The sequence below is a fragment of the Limanda limanda genome, chromosome 6 (assembly GCF_963576545.1).
Source record: "Limanda limanda chromosome 6, fLimLim1.1, whole genome shotgun sequence".
Classification (NCBI taxonomy): domain Eukaryota; kingdom Metazoa; phylum Chordata; class Actinopteri; order Pleuronectiformes; family Pleuronectidae; genus Limanda; species Limanda limanda.
This window is the reverse complement of record NC_083641.1, coordinates 24,424,220-24,437,759: the sequence shown is the minus strand read 5'-3', so window position 1 is coordinate 24,437,759 and position 13,540 is coordinate 24,424,220. Positions and strand designations below refer to the sequence as shown.

The following is a 13,540-nucleotide window of genomic DNA, read 5'->3' as shown; positions in this document are numbered from 1 at the left end:
TCTGCCATGCTTCTGTCAGAGCTGTATTTTCAATATTCCGACTCGTGGATTATGTTATTTTTAGATTCATCCGTCTGTTCAAAGTATATCTTGAAATAAACAAACCCTTTAGAGCTTTGTGACAAAGGCTTATTCAGAGCTGTGATTTCATTGATCCTGATTTTTGGTGGTTTTACTTTTTGAAAGTGTCGTCTCCTTTCCACAAACGTGCAGCAGCTAAAGCAAGAGCTGCAAGTCAGCGAGCTTTTAAAGCAAGATCCTCTCTTCTGTGGTGAGGCGAGTGGGAGGAACCGGGGAGGGAACGGGGCCGGCAGGGAGCAAGGGAAGTGGAGGAGGAGGAGGAGGAAGAGGAGGAGGTGGTGGTGGTGGTGGTGGTGGTGGGGAGGGCGAGTGGGTGCTGCCGCAGCCGTAGAGGCAGTGGCGAGCTAGCCGAGCGAGGGGAGGAGCCTGAGGGGCTTTGGCTCCTCGAGCTTCCTCCTGATGTCACTGCTCAGCTGCTGCACTTCAGTGTCCATGTGAAGGGGAGGACGGCCCCTGAAGGGAGGGGGGTGGGGGGGGGGTCGGGCTGTGTGTACAGTGAAAGGCCTCCAAGACTGCACAGCGCCTTAGTCAGTAATCACTTGGCAAGTGGACACAATGAGGCCCGGCTGCCTGAGAAAATCCCCATCTGCAAGACGATTGAGGCTGAAATCAGGTCTGCTGATCCCGTGGATGCATCTTATGTGGCTAGGAGAGAGAGAGAGAGAGAGAGAGAGATACAGAGAGAGAGAGAGGAAGGAGGAGAGGACAGAGGGGAGAAGACGTGTGGGGTGGTGGGCTGTGAGAGCGACTGGAATGCCATTGTTCCAGCTCTGTGCTGCAGGGAGGGACAGCTGCCTCTGAGGCCTGCTAGCTCATGTGAGACAGGCCGTCCACATCAATGTAAGTCCCCCCCCCTACCCTCATCCTCCCCGTCCCCATAGACAGAGAGACAGACAGACAGACAGACAGACACAGAGAGACAGACAGGTGGGTGTGCATGAACTCAGCCTGCTGGGAGTCAAGGGAAGGAGGAATTTTCGGGGAGTGGCGTCTCAGAGCTTCCTGTTTCCTCCCCTTGCGTCTCAAAGAGAAGGGGCCCAGGAGGACGTCTCTCGGATCAGGACGTCAGAGAGGGGACGAGCTCTGTGTGTCTCCTGGTGAGAGAGGTGACTCACCAGGGACCGTCCCAGGTCAGATGAGGGAGCAGTTGTTTAGACGCAGCCTCAAACAAGACGTTACAAGTGGATGGATCAGTGGAACAGGGGATGAGGCTGAAGAGGTGTAGAGTCATAGGGCTGTGACGCAGGGAGAGGGGATGGGTGAGTCAATGCTACTTACTTAGAAAAGGTTTGTTTTCTTAGGAATATCTGGATCTAGACGATTAACTGGAAGTTTTGGAGCCATGAAACATTATGACATATAAAGTGCGTAAACTGGGTGTTCTGTCGATATTCACGTTATTATGATGGAGCTTTTATTTTCTTGAATCCTCCCTCAGAACTTTAATATTTCATTAGAAACTGAACAATGATGTTTTATGGTTCGGCTGTTACTGGTGTAGTGTTAAGTTCCAGTGTAGTGACAAGTCTCCAAGTGACATCCGCAGCTTTTACAGAGCAAAACACCTCAGTCAGTTTTTAGGGATGTACATTTATTATTAGATGTATTAACCATTTGTTTGAAATACGGAATAAGCTGCTCATTCATTCATTTCCTCCACCGAGGAGGTTTTGTTTACACATAAACAACTGAATGGATTTCCTTAAAACCTGCTGGAAGGATGTGTTGTTGGTCAGAGCAGAAGAGGAAAGGGCGTTCTTCAACATGTTCACTTTTTTAATATATGGATCTTGATGAACAAAATCAGTCATATTCTGGGAAGTGATGTCAATGAGTGTGTGTGTAATGTGTTGCAGCTTGATTGAATTCAAGGGAACTGTTGGCCCTTGGCAGAAGTTTGAGTTTTTACAGTAATTCAACATGTAAGTGCTTGTACTGTCATCGATGACCTCACTGCTTGAACTGTCACACAAGTCCTTCCTCTCTGAACTCTGTCAGTTGCCAATGAAATCTAGAAAAGTGGAAGTAGAGCTTCTGTTCAAGAGGAAGAGTGCAGCAGTGAGGACATGGATAGTGTCAACAAGAACAGCATCTAAAATGAACTCACAAATACAGGTTAAAAACTATCTGATGATAGAATAAAACAGAGAAATTATGGGTCCTGCGCCTAAATAAATCTGAAAGTGACCTGATTGTAAGAATGGCTGATGATCCACCTTTTGACTTTGATTCCTGACAAATCTGTTTTTAAAAGGTGGAAGACAACGGTCACAACAGATCAATACCTGAAACGTTGCTGTTGCATGAAATGCAGATCGGTGCTCTTCTCTTAGCATCGTTGATTGACCACATTAAAGTGCTATTTGTGTGTGTGACAGCTGTGTGTTTTTCCATGTAATCCTTTTGTTTGCTTATTTACAAAATAACAGATGTACAACCTGCCAGTGGCACGCACAGATAATCTGCGCTTGACCCAGTGATACAGTTTCATGTAACAGTATTTTCACCGTGCGGCAGAATCGCTGTCGGGACGGAATCAAGACTCATTATTCGGAGCACGCCAAATACAACATACACTGAACCTTTAACTCTGTAAACTCAGACATGTTGGCTCTGATGCTGCATAGTTGTCTTGGCTGAGAGCTCTGCCCTGTGGTGTTAATTACATGTGTTAATGTTTCTTACACTTCATCACCTCGATTAGGATTTTCCCTTTTTAAAGAGTCAAACAACCTCTGGCTATTCGGATGTTTGCAGGAAAAAGAAAATGGCTCCATCCTGCAGACACAGTTTCATAAGCATAAAAACGCCAGCAGATAGACGCAGGCCTTGGATCACATTAACAGCTTTATGACTCATTCCTTCCCGGTGCTCATGCTGAGGGTAAACGAACACGCCCTCCTCACCCTGTTCGAACGTTTCCTCGAGGCTTTTCTTGACCTTTGTCCTGTTTCCCTCCACGCTGTGTGTGCGCAGGGTAAGTGGTCCCCGTGCCGCCTCTGAATGTCAGTCACCATGGCGAAGCGTGAGACCGGCAGCGTCAGCCCAGTGGTCCGGCAGATAGACAAGCAGTTCCTGGTCTGCAGCATCTGTTTGGATCATTACCACAACCCCAAGGTGCTGCCCTGCCTGCACACCTTCTGCGAGAAGTAAGTCCCGGCATCGGTCACTCAAGCTTTTGTTTGCTCAGTGCTTTTCACTCATTGTGTGGTTCAGGTAGAAGCTGAGCAAATAGAAAAGAACATAAATAGTGTTTCGCAGGAAGTTCTCTAACCAGGATGCACTAACGGAACGTCTGAAGGAGTTGGACAGTGTGTAATGAGCCAGTATCATCCCACTCACACACTTCTGCATGATGTCAGGCACCAGCCACTCTGACCAGGCCGCAGGAAAGCAGACAACATTCCTAAAGGCACAAAAGTGTTGGCAGCCAATGTTGATTTCCACAGGGTCGCTTTGCAGCTATTTAAATAATTAGATTCTCAGTTGTGCCCTGTGAAAACACTCAAGACCAGAGATATCAGTCAATTCTTTAAAATCACTTTTAAAACCCATTTTTATAGACTTGCTTTCTTGAGATGTCGTGTTTTTTTACTTTGTGTTTATCGTTTTCTTTTCACCATTTCCTTAAATTTGTATTTTTCATTTATTTTTTATTGTTACACTTCTGTTTTTATGTGTTTAAGTTTTCATGTGACGCAGCTCTATATTTATTCATTTAATTTGAAAGACTACCTTGTTTTCCGACCAAATTACCTCCTTGTTGCGTTGCATCCTGATGATTTTTATATCTTATATATTTTCTTGCTTTGCTGCAAGCACTTTGTAAAATAGTTTTATAAAAAGAGCTATATAAATAGTTTATGATTACTATTACTTTCTTAAGTAGTTTTTGCACCACGTTGAACCTGGACCTTAATAATTTCTTTCCACGTCTCCTCTCTGTGCAGATGTCTACAGAACTACATCCCCCCCCAGTCTCTGACGCTGTCGTGCCCAGTGTGCAGACAGACCTCCATCCTGCCGGAGAAGGGCGTGGCGGCCCTGCAGAACAACTTCTTCATCACCAACCTGATGGAGGTGCTGCAGCGAGACCCCGAGTGCAGCCAGCCCGAGGCCTGCAGCGTGCTGGAGTCGGCCAGTGCAGCCACGGCCTGTCAGCCCCTCTCCTGTCCCAACCACGAGGGCAAGGTCAGTCGAAAATCTGAAGGACGGAGCGTGTTATACTGTCAATGAAAATCACCAAATTAACCCCAGAGTTCATTAAAAATACTTTGTTCTTTTAAAATCTCATATTAAAATACTCGGTTCTCATATTTGTTAACATTTTCAAACGGGTGTACCTACAGAACTGGGAATGTTGACTTGTCTCTTGCTCCACTGCGCCCTCTGCAGGTGATGGAGTTTTACTGCGAGTCGTGTGAGACGGCCATGTGTCTGGAGTGCACGGAGGGAGAACACAGGGAACATGTGACGGTTCCTCTGAGGGACGTGCTGGAGCAACACAAGTCCGCCCTCAGCAACCAGCTGGACACCGTGCGCAACAGGTACAATGTCCTCCATCACCGGATGTTTGTCATTGTGCTGTGAATAAATAATGCTAATTTGATATTTTTATTTATTTATTTATCTTGGCAGACTACCTCAGTTGACGGCTGCCATTGAGCTGGTGAATGAAATCTCCAAGCAGCTTTCAGACAGGAAAAATGACGCCGTGACTGATATCAGCAACACGTTCGAGGAGCTGGAGAAGGCGTTACACCAACGCAAGACGGCCCTGGTCACTGAGGTGGAGAACATCTGCAGCACCAAGCAGAAGGTCTGACACGTTTCTGAGGTTTAATCGTAGAGAGTGAGAATGTGCTGTGTTGTAGCAGAAGCAGCTCTGACTGTCTGCTTCTTGTCTCTCTGGTCGATCGCAGGTGCTTCAGGTGCAGCTGACCTCTCTGCTTCAGGGCAAAGAAAACATCCAGAGCAGCTGCAACTTCACGGAGCAGGCGCTGAGCCACGGCACGGCCACCGAGGTGCTGCTGGTCCAGAAGCAGATGGGCGAGCGGGTCAGCGCCCTGGCCCGGCACACCTTCCCCGAGCAGCCTCACGAGAACGGACACCTCGAGTGCCAGGTGGAGACGGACGGGCTGAGGCGCTCCATCCAGAACCTGGGAGTCCTGATCACGACGGGAGCCGTCGGCCACACCAGCGTCGCCACCGGTGAAGGCCTGAGACACGCGCTGGTCGGCCAGCACACCACCGTCACGGTCACCACTAAGGACAAGGACGGGGAACTGGTGAAAACTGGGAACGCCGCTCTCAGGGCAGAGATCATCTCCGCGGACGGAGCCTGCACCGAGGCGGAGGTGGCGGACAACAAAAACGGCACCTACGAGGTCGGATACACCATCCGCACGGAGGGAGAGTACACCTTCTCCCTGCTGCTGTATGAGCAGCCGGTGAGGGGGGGGCCGTACCGCCTGCGGGCCGTCAAACCCTCCGACGTCCTGCAGTCGCCGGAGGACGTGAAGAGGAGAGTGAAGTCCCCGAGCGGAGGGGGGGGTCACGTCCGACAGAAGGCCGTGCGCCGGCCCTCCAGCATGTACAGCACCACCAAGAAGAAGGAAAACCCCATCGAGGACGAGCTGATCTACAGAGTCGGTGGGTGGAGAACTGGATACTTCTTATTTATGTTAAGTTTTTTATTACATTTTTATGACCTTATGATGCAGAGAATTCAGCTTTAGACTTCACACAAATTAGTTCCCTCTGTTTTCTATGGTTTGTTCACACTGACGGAACAAATGAAAATATTCTAGACAGATAGATAGATAGATAGATTACTTTATTCATCCCCGAAGGGATATTAAGTCGTCATAGCAGCCGGTATATTTGAATACAATAAAATACAATACAAAAGAAAAAAATATTGAGGTAGAAAGAATAAAAACAGAAACACAAGATAAATAGGTAGATAAGGTGCAGTGGCAAGATGATGGTAATAGTACTGATGATATGATGGTAATGTTATTGTTAGACAGTATATAAAAATAGTACAGTATAAATAGTATATAATATAACATAATATATATTTATATATAATAGTTATTATACCAATATAATAGCAGTATATAGTAATAATAATAGTAAATATAATCATAATAATAATAATATGTACACATGTATAAATATGTGTATATAGACTTATATATATACAAAGAATATACAAAAAGTATGATATATGATATGATGTATAGTAGAGGTATAAATATAAGTATTTGACTATACAATAGATAATATAATATACTATGAGTGTAAGGATATATATTTAAGTGAAGTACAGACGTATTCATGCATCTCTTGTTTATACGACAGGAACAAGAGGTCGGGATAAAGCTGAATTCACTAACCTACAAGGCATCTCCACCTCCAGTAACGGTCGGATTGTGGTGGCCGACAGCAACAACCAGTGCATACAGGTTGGTGATCAGTATTCTCTGGATCTGTAATATAAATATCTTGGTTTAGGCTGTGAGTTGATTTGTATTTTCCCTTTTTTTTATTTTCCAGGTCTTCTCAAACGACGGGCAGTTTAAGATGCGGTTCGGGGTCCGGGGCCGTTCCCCGGGCCAGCTGCAGCGCCCCACGGGGGTCACGGTGGACGTGAACGGTGACATCATCGTGGCCGACTACGACAACAGGTGGATTAGCATCTTCTCCTCGGACGGCAAATTCAAGGTGAGCGGTAACAGCCACGAGGACCAAACACTACGTTCCTTACAGAGATTCACCGAATAACCAAAGTGTCCCTCCGACTGTCGCAGAGCAAGATCGGCGCCGGGAGGCTGATGGGACCGAAAGGCGTCGCCGTGGATAAGAACGGCCACATCATCACCGTAGATAACAAAGCCTGCTGCGTCTTCATCTTCCAAGCCAACGGGAAGCTGGTCACCAAGTTCGGAGCCAGAGGAACGTCAGACCGACACTTTGCAGGTATCGTGTGCTGAAACTACAAGTTCCCTAAAGTATGATCGTTTCAGGATTAATTTCTCTTATAGGAAAAGATGCAAACATCCCATGATGCTTTGTGTTTCAGGGCGGAATGTTGGGACAGATTTACAGATTTTAATTATGTTTCTTTACAGGAATGTTCAAGTTCATTTGTAAAAATATTATATTTATTTAATGACCGCCATGTTTCCCTTTATCTGAAGTGCTAATTAATGTTAGCATGTATAGCTGCTCTCTTCCATTATGCACAAAGATTGTTAATAAAGATGGACGCATCTCCGCAGATAAACGCTCTCGACCAATCAGGAGTCGGTCTCACCTGTCAATCATGAAGTCTCACTCCCACTTTTTGATAGAATCCAAGAACAAACAAACCAAGGGGGTCAGTTTTATACCTTTATACTGCAGCCAGCCACCAGGGGGATATTGATATATTTTGGCTTAATTTTTGGGAGCTGTCATGTCGTCCATCTTTATTTACTGCCTGTGATTATGGGTATCAAAGCACAATTATTAATTATTGTTGCATTAAAATCTTGAACACAAACACCTAATCCTCTCAGTACAAGCCAGAGTGAAAATTATAAACTATGCTTGAAATTTCCCGGTTGTCCACGAACCTTTCCCTCTCACTCAGATTTAGGGTGAGAATAAATAACTGTCAATAACATAAATAACTGTTTCTAATTCATTCTAATTAACTGCTTGCATGTATTACTGGAATCTTGCAGTGAATTTGCCTCAGTCGTTGCCCAGGCGACAGTCTATTTCTGCTGAAACTCACTCGTTCTGTCAGATTTTTCACTTCTCACCTGGACCTTTTCTTTCCCTTCAGAAAAAAGTGGTGCAAACATTGCACTGGAGCAAAAGATTAGTAAATCTGGCCCAGTTTTCAGTAAGTAATGAATTCCCCGTGAGTGTGAACTGAGCAAACAAATCTCTGTGTTCTTTTTCCATGTCGATGCTTCAGCTCTGTCGTGTCCCACGTTGTGTCCCACGTCAACTCTGAGTGTCTTTTGTGTTCTCTGTGGTTTCAGTGTCCAAAAATAGTCAGGGACTTCCTCTCGTGTGTTGTAAAGCAGCCGCTGACGCATCTTTCCTTTTTCCTTCTCCTGTTTCCTCTGCTGTTTTGCAGGTCCTCACTTTGTGGCCGTAAATAACAAGAATGAAATCGTGGTAACAGACTTCCACAACCATTCAGTTAAGGTACGTGAGTTTGTCTCAAGTGTCTGTGAACTTTCTGTGTTGGAAGTATTGTGAATAAACAGCTTATAGGGAAATCATAAAAAAAGTCATTTAATTTTACATTTAGAATTAATTTAATCTGCGGAAAACATCTCCCCCTGTTTCTTTGCTCAGTATTTCCCACTTTTTATCTAAAAAAATTAAATAAATCCCACCTAATTCAATGAAGTAGTGAATGTGTTAAATGGTATAAATTATCTTCTCATAATTTTTCTTCCACAATCATGTGTTTCCATGCAACCTATTATAAATCAATAAAAATAATATCACTCTTTAAATTAAATAAACACACAGATTTACCAAATTCAATTGTACCAAATGTTATTAAACACTCACGTACACTGTCTGACTTGAACTGAGATATATATTTATGACATTTCAATCATGTGAATTAAAGTGTAAGTAGACTGAATAGCTGTGTTATCATAAATATATTTTTTTATATTCTGGGTATCCTGTTTTCCTCAACATATTGCATTACGTCTGACAGCAGAGTGTTTCCTGTGTGATTTCTCCTGCAGGTGTACAACGCAGACGGGGAGTTCCTGTTTAAGTTCGGTTCCCACGGAGAAGGGAACGGACAGTTCAACGCTCCGACAGGCGTGGCCGTGGACGCCAACGGGAACATCATCGTTGCAGATTGGGGAAACAGTCGGATCCAGGTTAGTTTCAGAAAAACACATGTCATCGAAACACACACAGTCAATTCATTAGTTAAGAACATGCCTCACTCCTCCGACCTGTCACCTCTGTGCAGGTGTTCGACAGCTCAGGGTCCTTCCTGTCCTACATCAACACCACAGCGGACCCCCTGTACGGCCCCCAGGGCCTGGCCCTCACGTCCGACGGTCACGTGGCCGTGGCCGACTCCGGGAACCACTGCTTCAAGGTCTACCGCTACCTGCAGTAGAGACCTGAGCCGTCCTCACCACTGCAAAGCACTGACACACGACAACAACCAATGTAATCCACAGGGTGCAACGACCTTCCCACTGCAGCCTTTCGATGTGCACATCAGACCATCTCCCCCCCCCCCACTCCCGGATGTAATTACGTGTCTGAACCTGAGTTTTAATCTTAATGACGTGTAGTGGAGGTTGGTTTTCTTAAAGTTGGGAGATGTGGCGTCTTTGGGACGAGTCGTGGACATGAAGCTACGGACTGGTTTTGTGAGAGAGCAGAAGCTTTCTCCCGTCTTCACTCCACAGACACGGTAGGAGGTAGAAGTATTTATGAGCCATAACTCGTCCAAATGCATGAAGTTTTCTTTGATCTCGACGCCTAGGCAACAGCACAGTGTACCCATCCGTTGCTTTTCTCATCCACTCGTAGATGCTTACAGTGAAGTGAACAGCGCTGCGCTTTCTTTAGCAATGAAATGTACAAAAATAATACTCTTTTAGGGACATCTCACGTGACATAATCACACCACCATCCGTGCATTGATTTGCTGTATGTACTGTATATACATAAATGTATATTGTGTATATTAGATCACTCGGTATGTGCTATGAATTTGAAACACGGGCCTTTTGGCTCACTGGGGGGCAGCAGTCAAGGACTTTCTAGGATTTTAAACGTGTGTACGGCAGCTGTTTAAAAATACAAAAACAAAGATTGTGCTTTCGAAACATACCCAGAACTTGCTGAATAAAGACGTGTCATATTTATTGCTAATGTAAGCAGCACAATAATCCTTTTTTTTGTTAATGTCTGTTTCAAAGGGAAAAAAAACAAACAAAATGACAAAAAAAAGCTAATTTATTTTATTTTATACACTAGTTCAGCATTTACAAATTATTTTTCTAAACGGGTGTGTGCTTTCTTTTCACACTTTTCACTGTAAAGGGGAATTCACAATCCAGCAGGAATCTGTGTTTGTGCACATAGGGAAGCAGTTTTCTAAAACTAGTGACACATTTTCTCTATTTTCATTTGGAATGTCATCCAAAATTACAGATGAATGGCTGAAGATTTCAAGAATGGTTTCATAGAATCAATTTGATTTTTTAGCCTTTTTCCAAACCGGTTTCAGAAATAACACATATCTCAGGAAATCCATTCATATCACACACAAACAATAGAAACAAAATGGTTTCATAGATTTTTTAGATTTTTTTGATGGACACGTTATGAGAAAACTGCTGACTTGTGCAAAACATGAGATTATGAAGCTATCGGAATGGAACATGAATTCTGTTTTACCATCTTTTCTGTTTGTTTTGTTTTGCTTGCACATAGGAAACCATGACAAAAGTGTTTCATTTATAAGACAATATTTACCAGAAACCTCATCCTGGATTCGGCTGTTATATCCCAGTTTCTGCCTGAACTGTATCAAGCCATGTAGAGAAAACCCTTGTACCAGTAGAGGTGTTGCTGCTCCTGCTTCTCCCAGTGTTCATTCTCTGTAATGTCAAACGAAACCCTGATGAAGATGAAGAGAGCAGGTGCAGGAAAGGACGGCAGCTTCCTGGTCTGATATAATCACCAACACCAGCAGGATGTGACCTGCCTTCACCAGTTAACTCCACCAGGAAGCTGCTGTTCCACGTGCGCCTGGTCTGTTGTTTGACTTGTTGCCAAACAGGAGCCCGGACATCTTTTATAGAGTCGAGGGGTTCCACCTTTTTAGAGACGTGTCCGAAGCATTTTAACCTGCGCTGTTTGTGTCACACCACTACAAACGATTATTGTTTTCTTTATGAATATGCACTGGTAATAAAAGCACATGGTTTACTGATGTTGTGCCTGTTCTCATTGCCTGTGATCCGCCTGCAGCCGCAGGAAGTGTTTCTGATGTAAACTGGGGGTAATGAGGCGGTGATGAGTTAAGTGCACATAATGGGTCAGTGAGAGCAAGTTTAGATTTAATCACCCTAGAATAAACAAGGAGAGAAATCCCAGAGCTGGTTGTGGGACTTAAAGTGTGAAAGTATTTGTTTGACTGATGCTCACATGGATTTAAAGATAGATATTCAAAGATCTGAATATGGCGATGGATGCATGTGTTGAAAATATAATGGAACAGATGCTTAAGATCAATCTCCCAGCGACAGCTTTGACCTTTGACATTAGTTTAGAGGCGGTGAACTACAGGGATAAGATATAGAGACAAGTCCAAAGACTTTATAGATTGCATTGTGAAAGAAAAGGAGACAAGATGCTCATGTGGATTTAAAGATAGATATTCAAAGATCTGAAAGTTGATGGATGCATGTGATGAAAATATAATCGAAGTTCAAAAGCTCAAGTCCCTGCGACAGCTTTGAACTTTGACATTAGTTTACAGCTCCAAAGACTTAGATTGCATTGTGAAAGAAAAGGAGACAAGATGCTCACGTGGATTTAAAGATAGATATTCCTGGTGGCTGCTTAAAACTAAAATCAATCCATCCAAACAACAAACAAGCAAACTCCCGAGAGAAAGACCCCTGTTTGAACTGGGATCCTTCCCACTGTACCCCCCGTGCCGCCCTGAGATGAAAAAGAAAAAAGTCAAATAGTTTTCTTGAAAAATTATTTATTTGCAGACCACGTTGTGCTTCTGGTCTATGTTACAAATACTTACAGCACATACAGTATGCATTTTCTTTAACAATAACCATTCCCAAAAAACATCCAAATGGTATATTTATATGTAATACATACGTATATACATACATACATGTGCATAAAAAGCTCAGAATGCACTCAAAAGCATTAGAGTGGGAAAAGAACAGGAGAGAAACCACAGTACATTGATACAGTGTTAAACCTAAATGAGCAAGCAACTCGTGCACTGAGGAAAAAAACAATAAATCATTGTTGGGAGTAAACATTTGATGAAGGTGTGATATCACAGGTTGCATAGAAGTTTAAATTTGTAAAAAATAAAATTGCAAACACACGCTACATTTATAAAGTAGTGATAGGAACATGTCTCAGTAGTGTGAGGTAATCAGATTTTATGGCAATCCGGTGCCTGGATCTGAAACGAACGAGGAACAGAAAAAACACTGATGTGTGGAAAAGCTTTGAGTGACGTCTCGTCTCGTGTGCACAATGTTTTAATGCAAACACGAAACAAGAATGTATTTCTGTTTGGTATAAATCCTACAGTCTGAGATTTCAGGTTCAAATTTAAATCCCCAAAACATGACGATTGTATATATTTAGATTTGTTTCAGCACTAAATCAAAGTGGAATTGAAGAATAAATAAATACATTTAAAACTAATAAACCCGGGAGGGAACTTGTCATAATGAGGACGATGATTTGAGCGTTAAAAAACATTTCATTCCCTTTAAGTGAAAGCTAATAGACGATATAGGAAATATATCAGCACAGTGAGAACGTAGCCTTGTTGTTGGAGGGATTTAGAGCCTCTGATGATCCTGCGGAACAACTGGAGTTCACACCAGCGTTTCCTCGAAGTGAAAGTAATTCCTGTTGGAAATAGAGGATCTGGAACCACTGCTATTCTTCACTGTACATTGCAGACCAGCTGTCTCAAAAACTACTGATTATCTTCTCTTGTTGAATTTAGTGCCACATGTGTTAAAATCATAATCGTGAATATTTGGGCTGTAAAGTGGTAGAAAATGCAGCAGGTCAGATGCTTTTTTCCCCAATTGCTTTCAAATCAACATTTTTTTATCTCACAATTTCAAAAAAAAATTAAAAGTAAATCCATGCAGAAACATGTGAGCACGATGAAAAACAAATATTCAATCAAATGACAAAACAATGATTCTTTCCACTCGAGTCGGACGTCGTGCTGATCAGAGAACAAAACAAAAACACATCGTGAAAACCTTTTAACATCCTGTGAGTCCTTAGGCACGCACTGAATTATAGGACCAATCTTTCTCTGCGGGTTCAGTGTAAGCGACCGACGGACAGTTGTCCTAATGCAGCAAGTCTCCCCCCCTCCACAAAGCCTCCAGCTCCTCTTGACCCACTCGGCAAAACACCAAATAACCATTCAAGTCAACAGGCGTCTTCCGTTAGCACCTTTGGAAACATAAAAACATTTTTTTTTTTGGATCAAGTGGCATCAAAAGCAAATCAATAAGTGATCGATGACGACTTGACAAGTGCCTTGGACCAGCGGCGGGCGCTGGCGGCCTCCGGGTTCGGGTCCAGTCCAGCGTGAGGCCGTGAGGAAAGTGATCCCGTCGATATTTCAAGTAGATTTCTGAATAGAATCAAAGCTCTTGTAATTTGTGTT

General features: G+C 43.5%; 1 protein-coding gene across 1 annotated transcript; it reads left to right on the top strand.

Annotated features, from left to right (window-relative positions):
- The first annotated feature begins 1,211 nt into the window (after window positions 1-1,211).
- LOC133003338 (tripartite motif-containing protein 3-like) lies at window positions 1,212-11,072 on the top strand. The gene is made up of 13 exons (XM_061073043.1): window positions 1,212-1,340; window positions 3,058-3,230; window positions 4,032-4,272; window positions 4,477-4,628; window positions 4,720-4,900; window positions 5,004-5,733; window positions 6,448-6,551; window positions 6,643-6,810; window positions 6,897-7,065; window positions 7,919-7,978; window positions 8,219-8,289; window positions 8,850-8,990; window positions 9,086-11,072. Exons 2-13 carry the CDS (start codon window positions 3,085-3,087, stop codon window positions 9,236-9,238), a joined length of 2,316 nt encoding a protein of 771 aa, XP_060929026.1. The 5' UTR covers window positions 1,212-1,340; window positions 3,058-3,084; the 3' UTR covers window positions 9,239-11,072.
- Window positions 11,073-13,540: the final 2,468 nt, after the last annotated feature.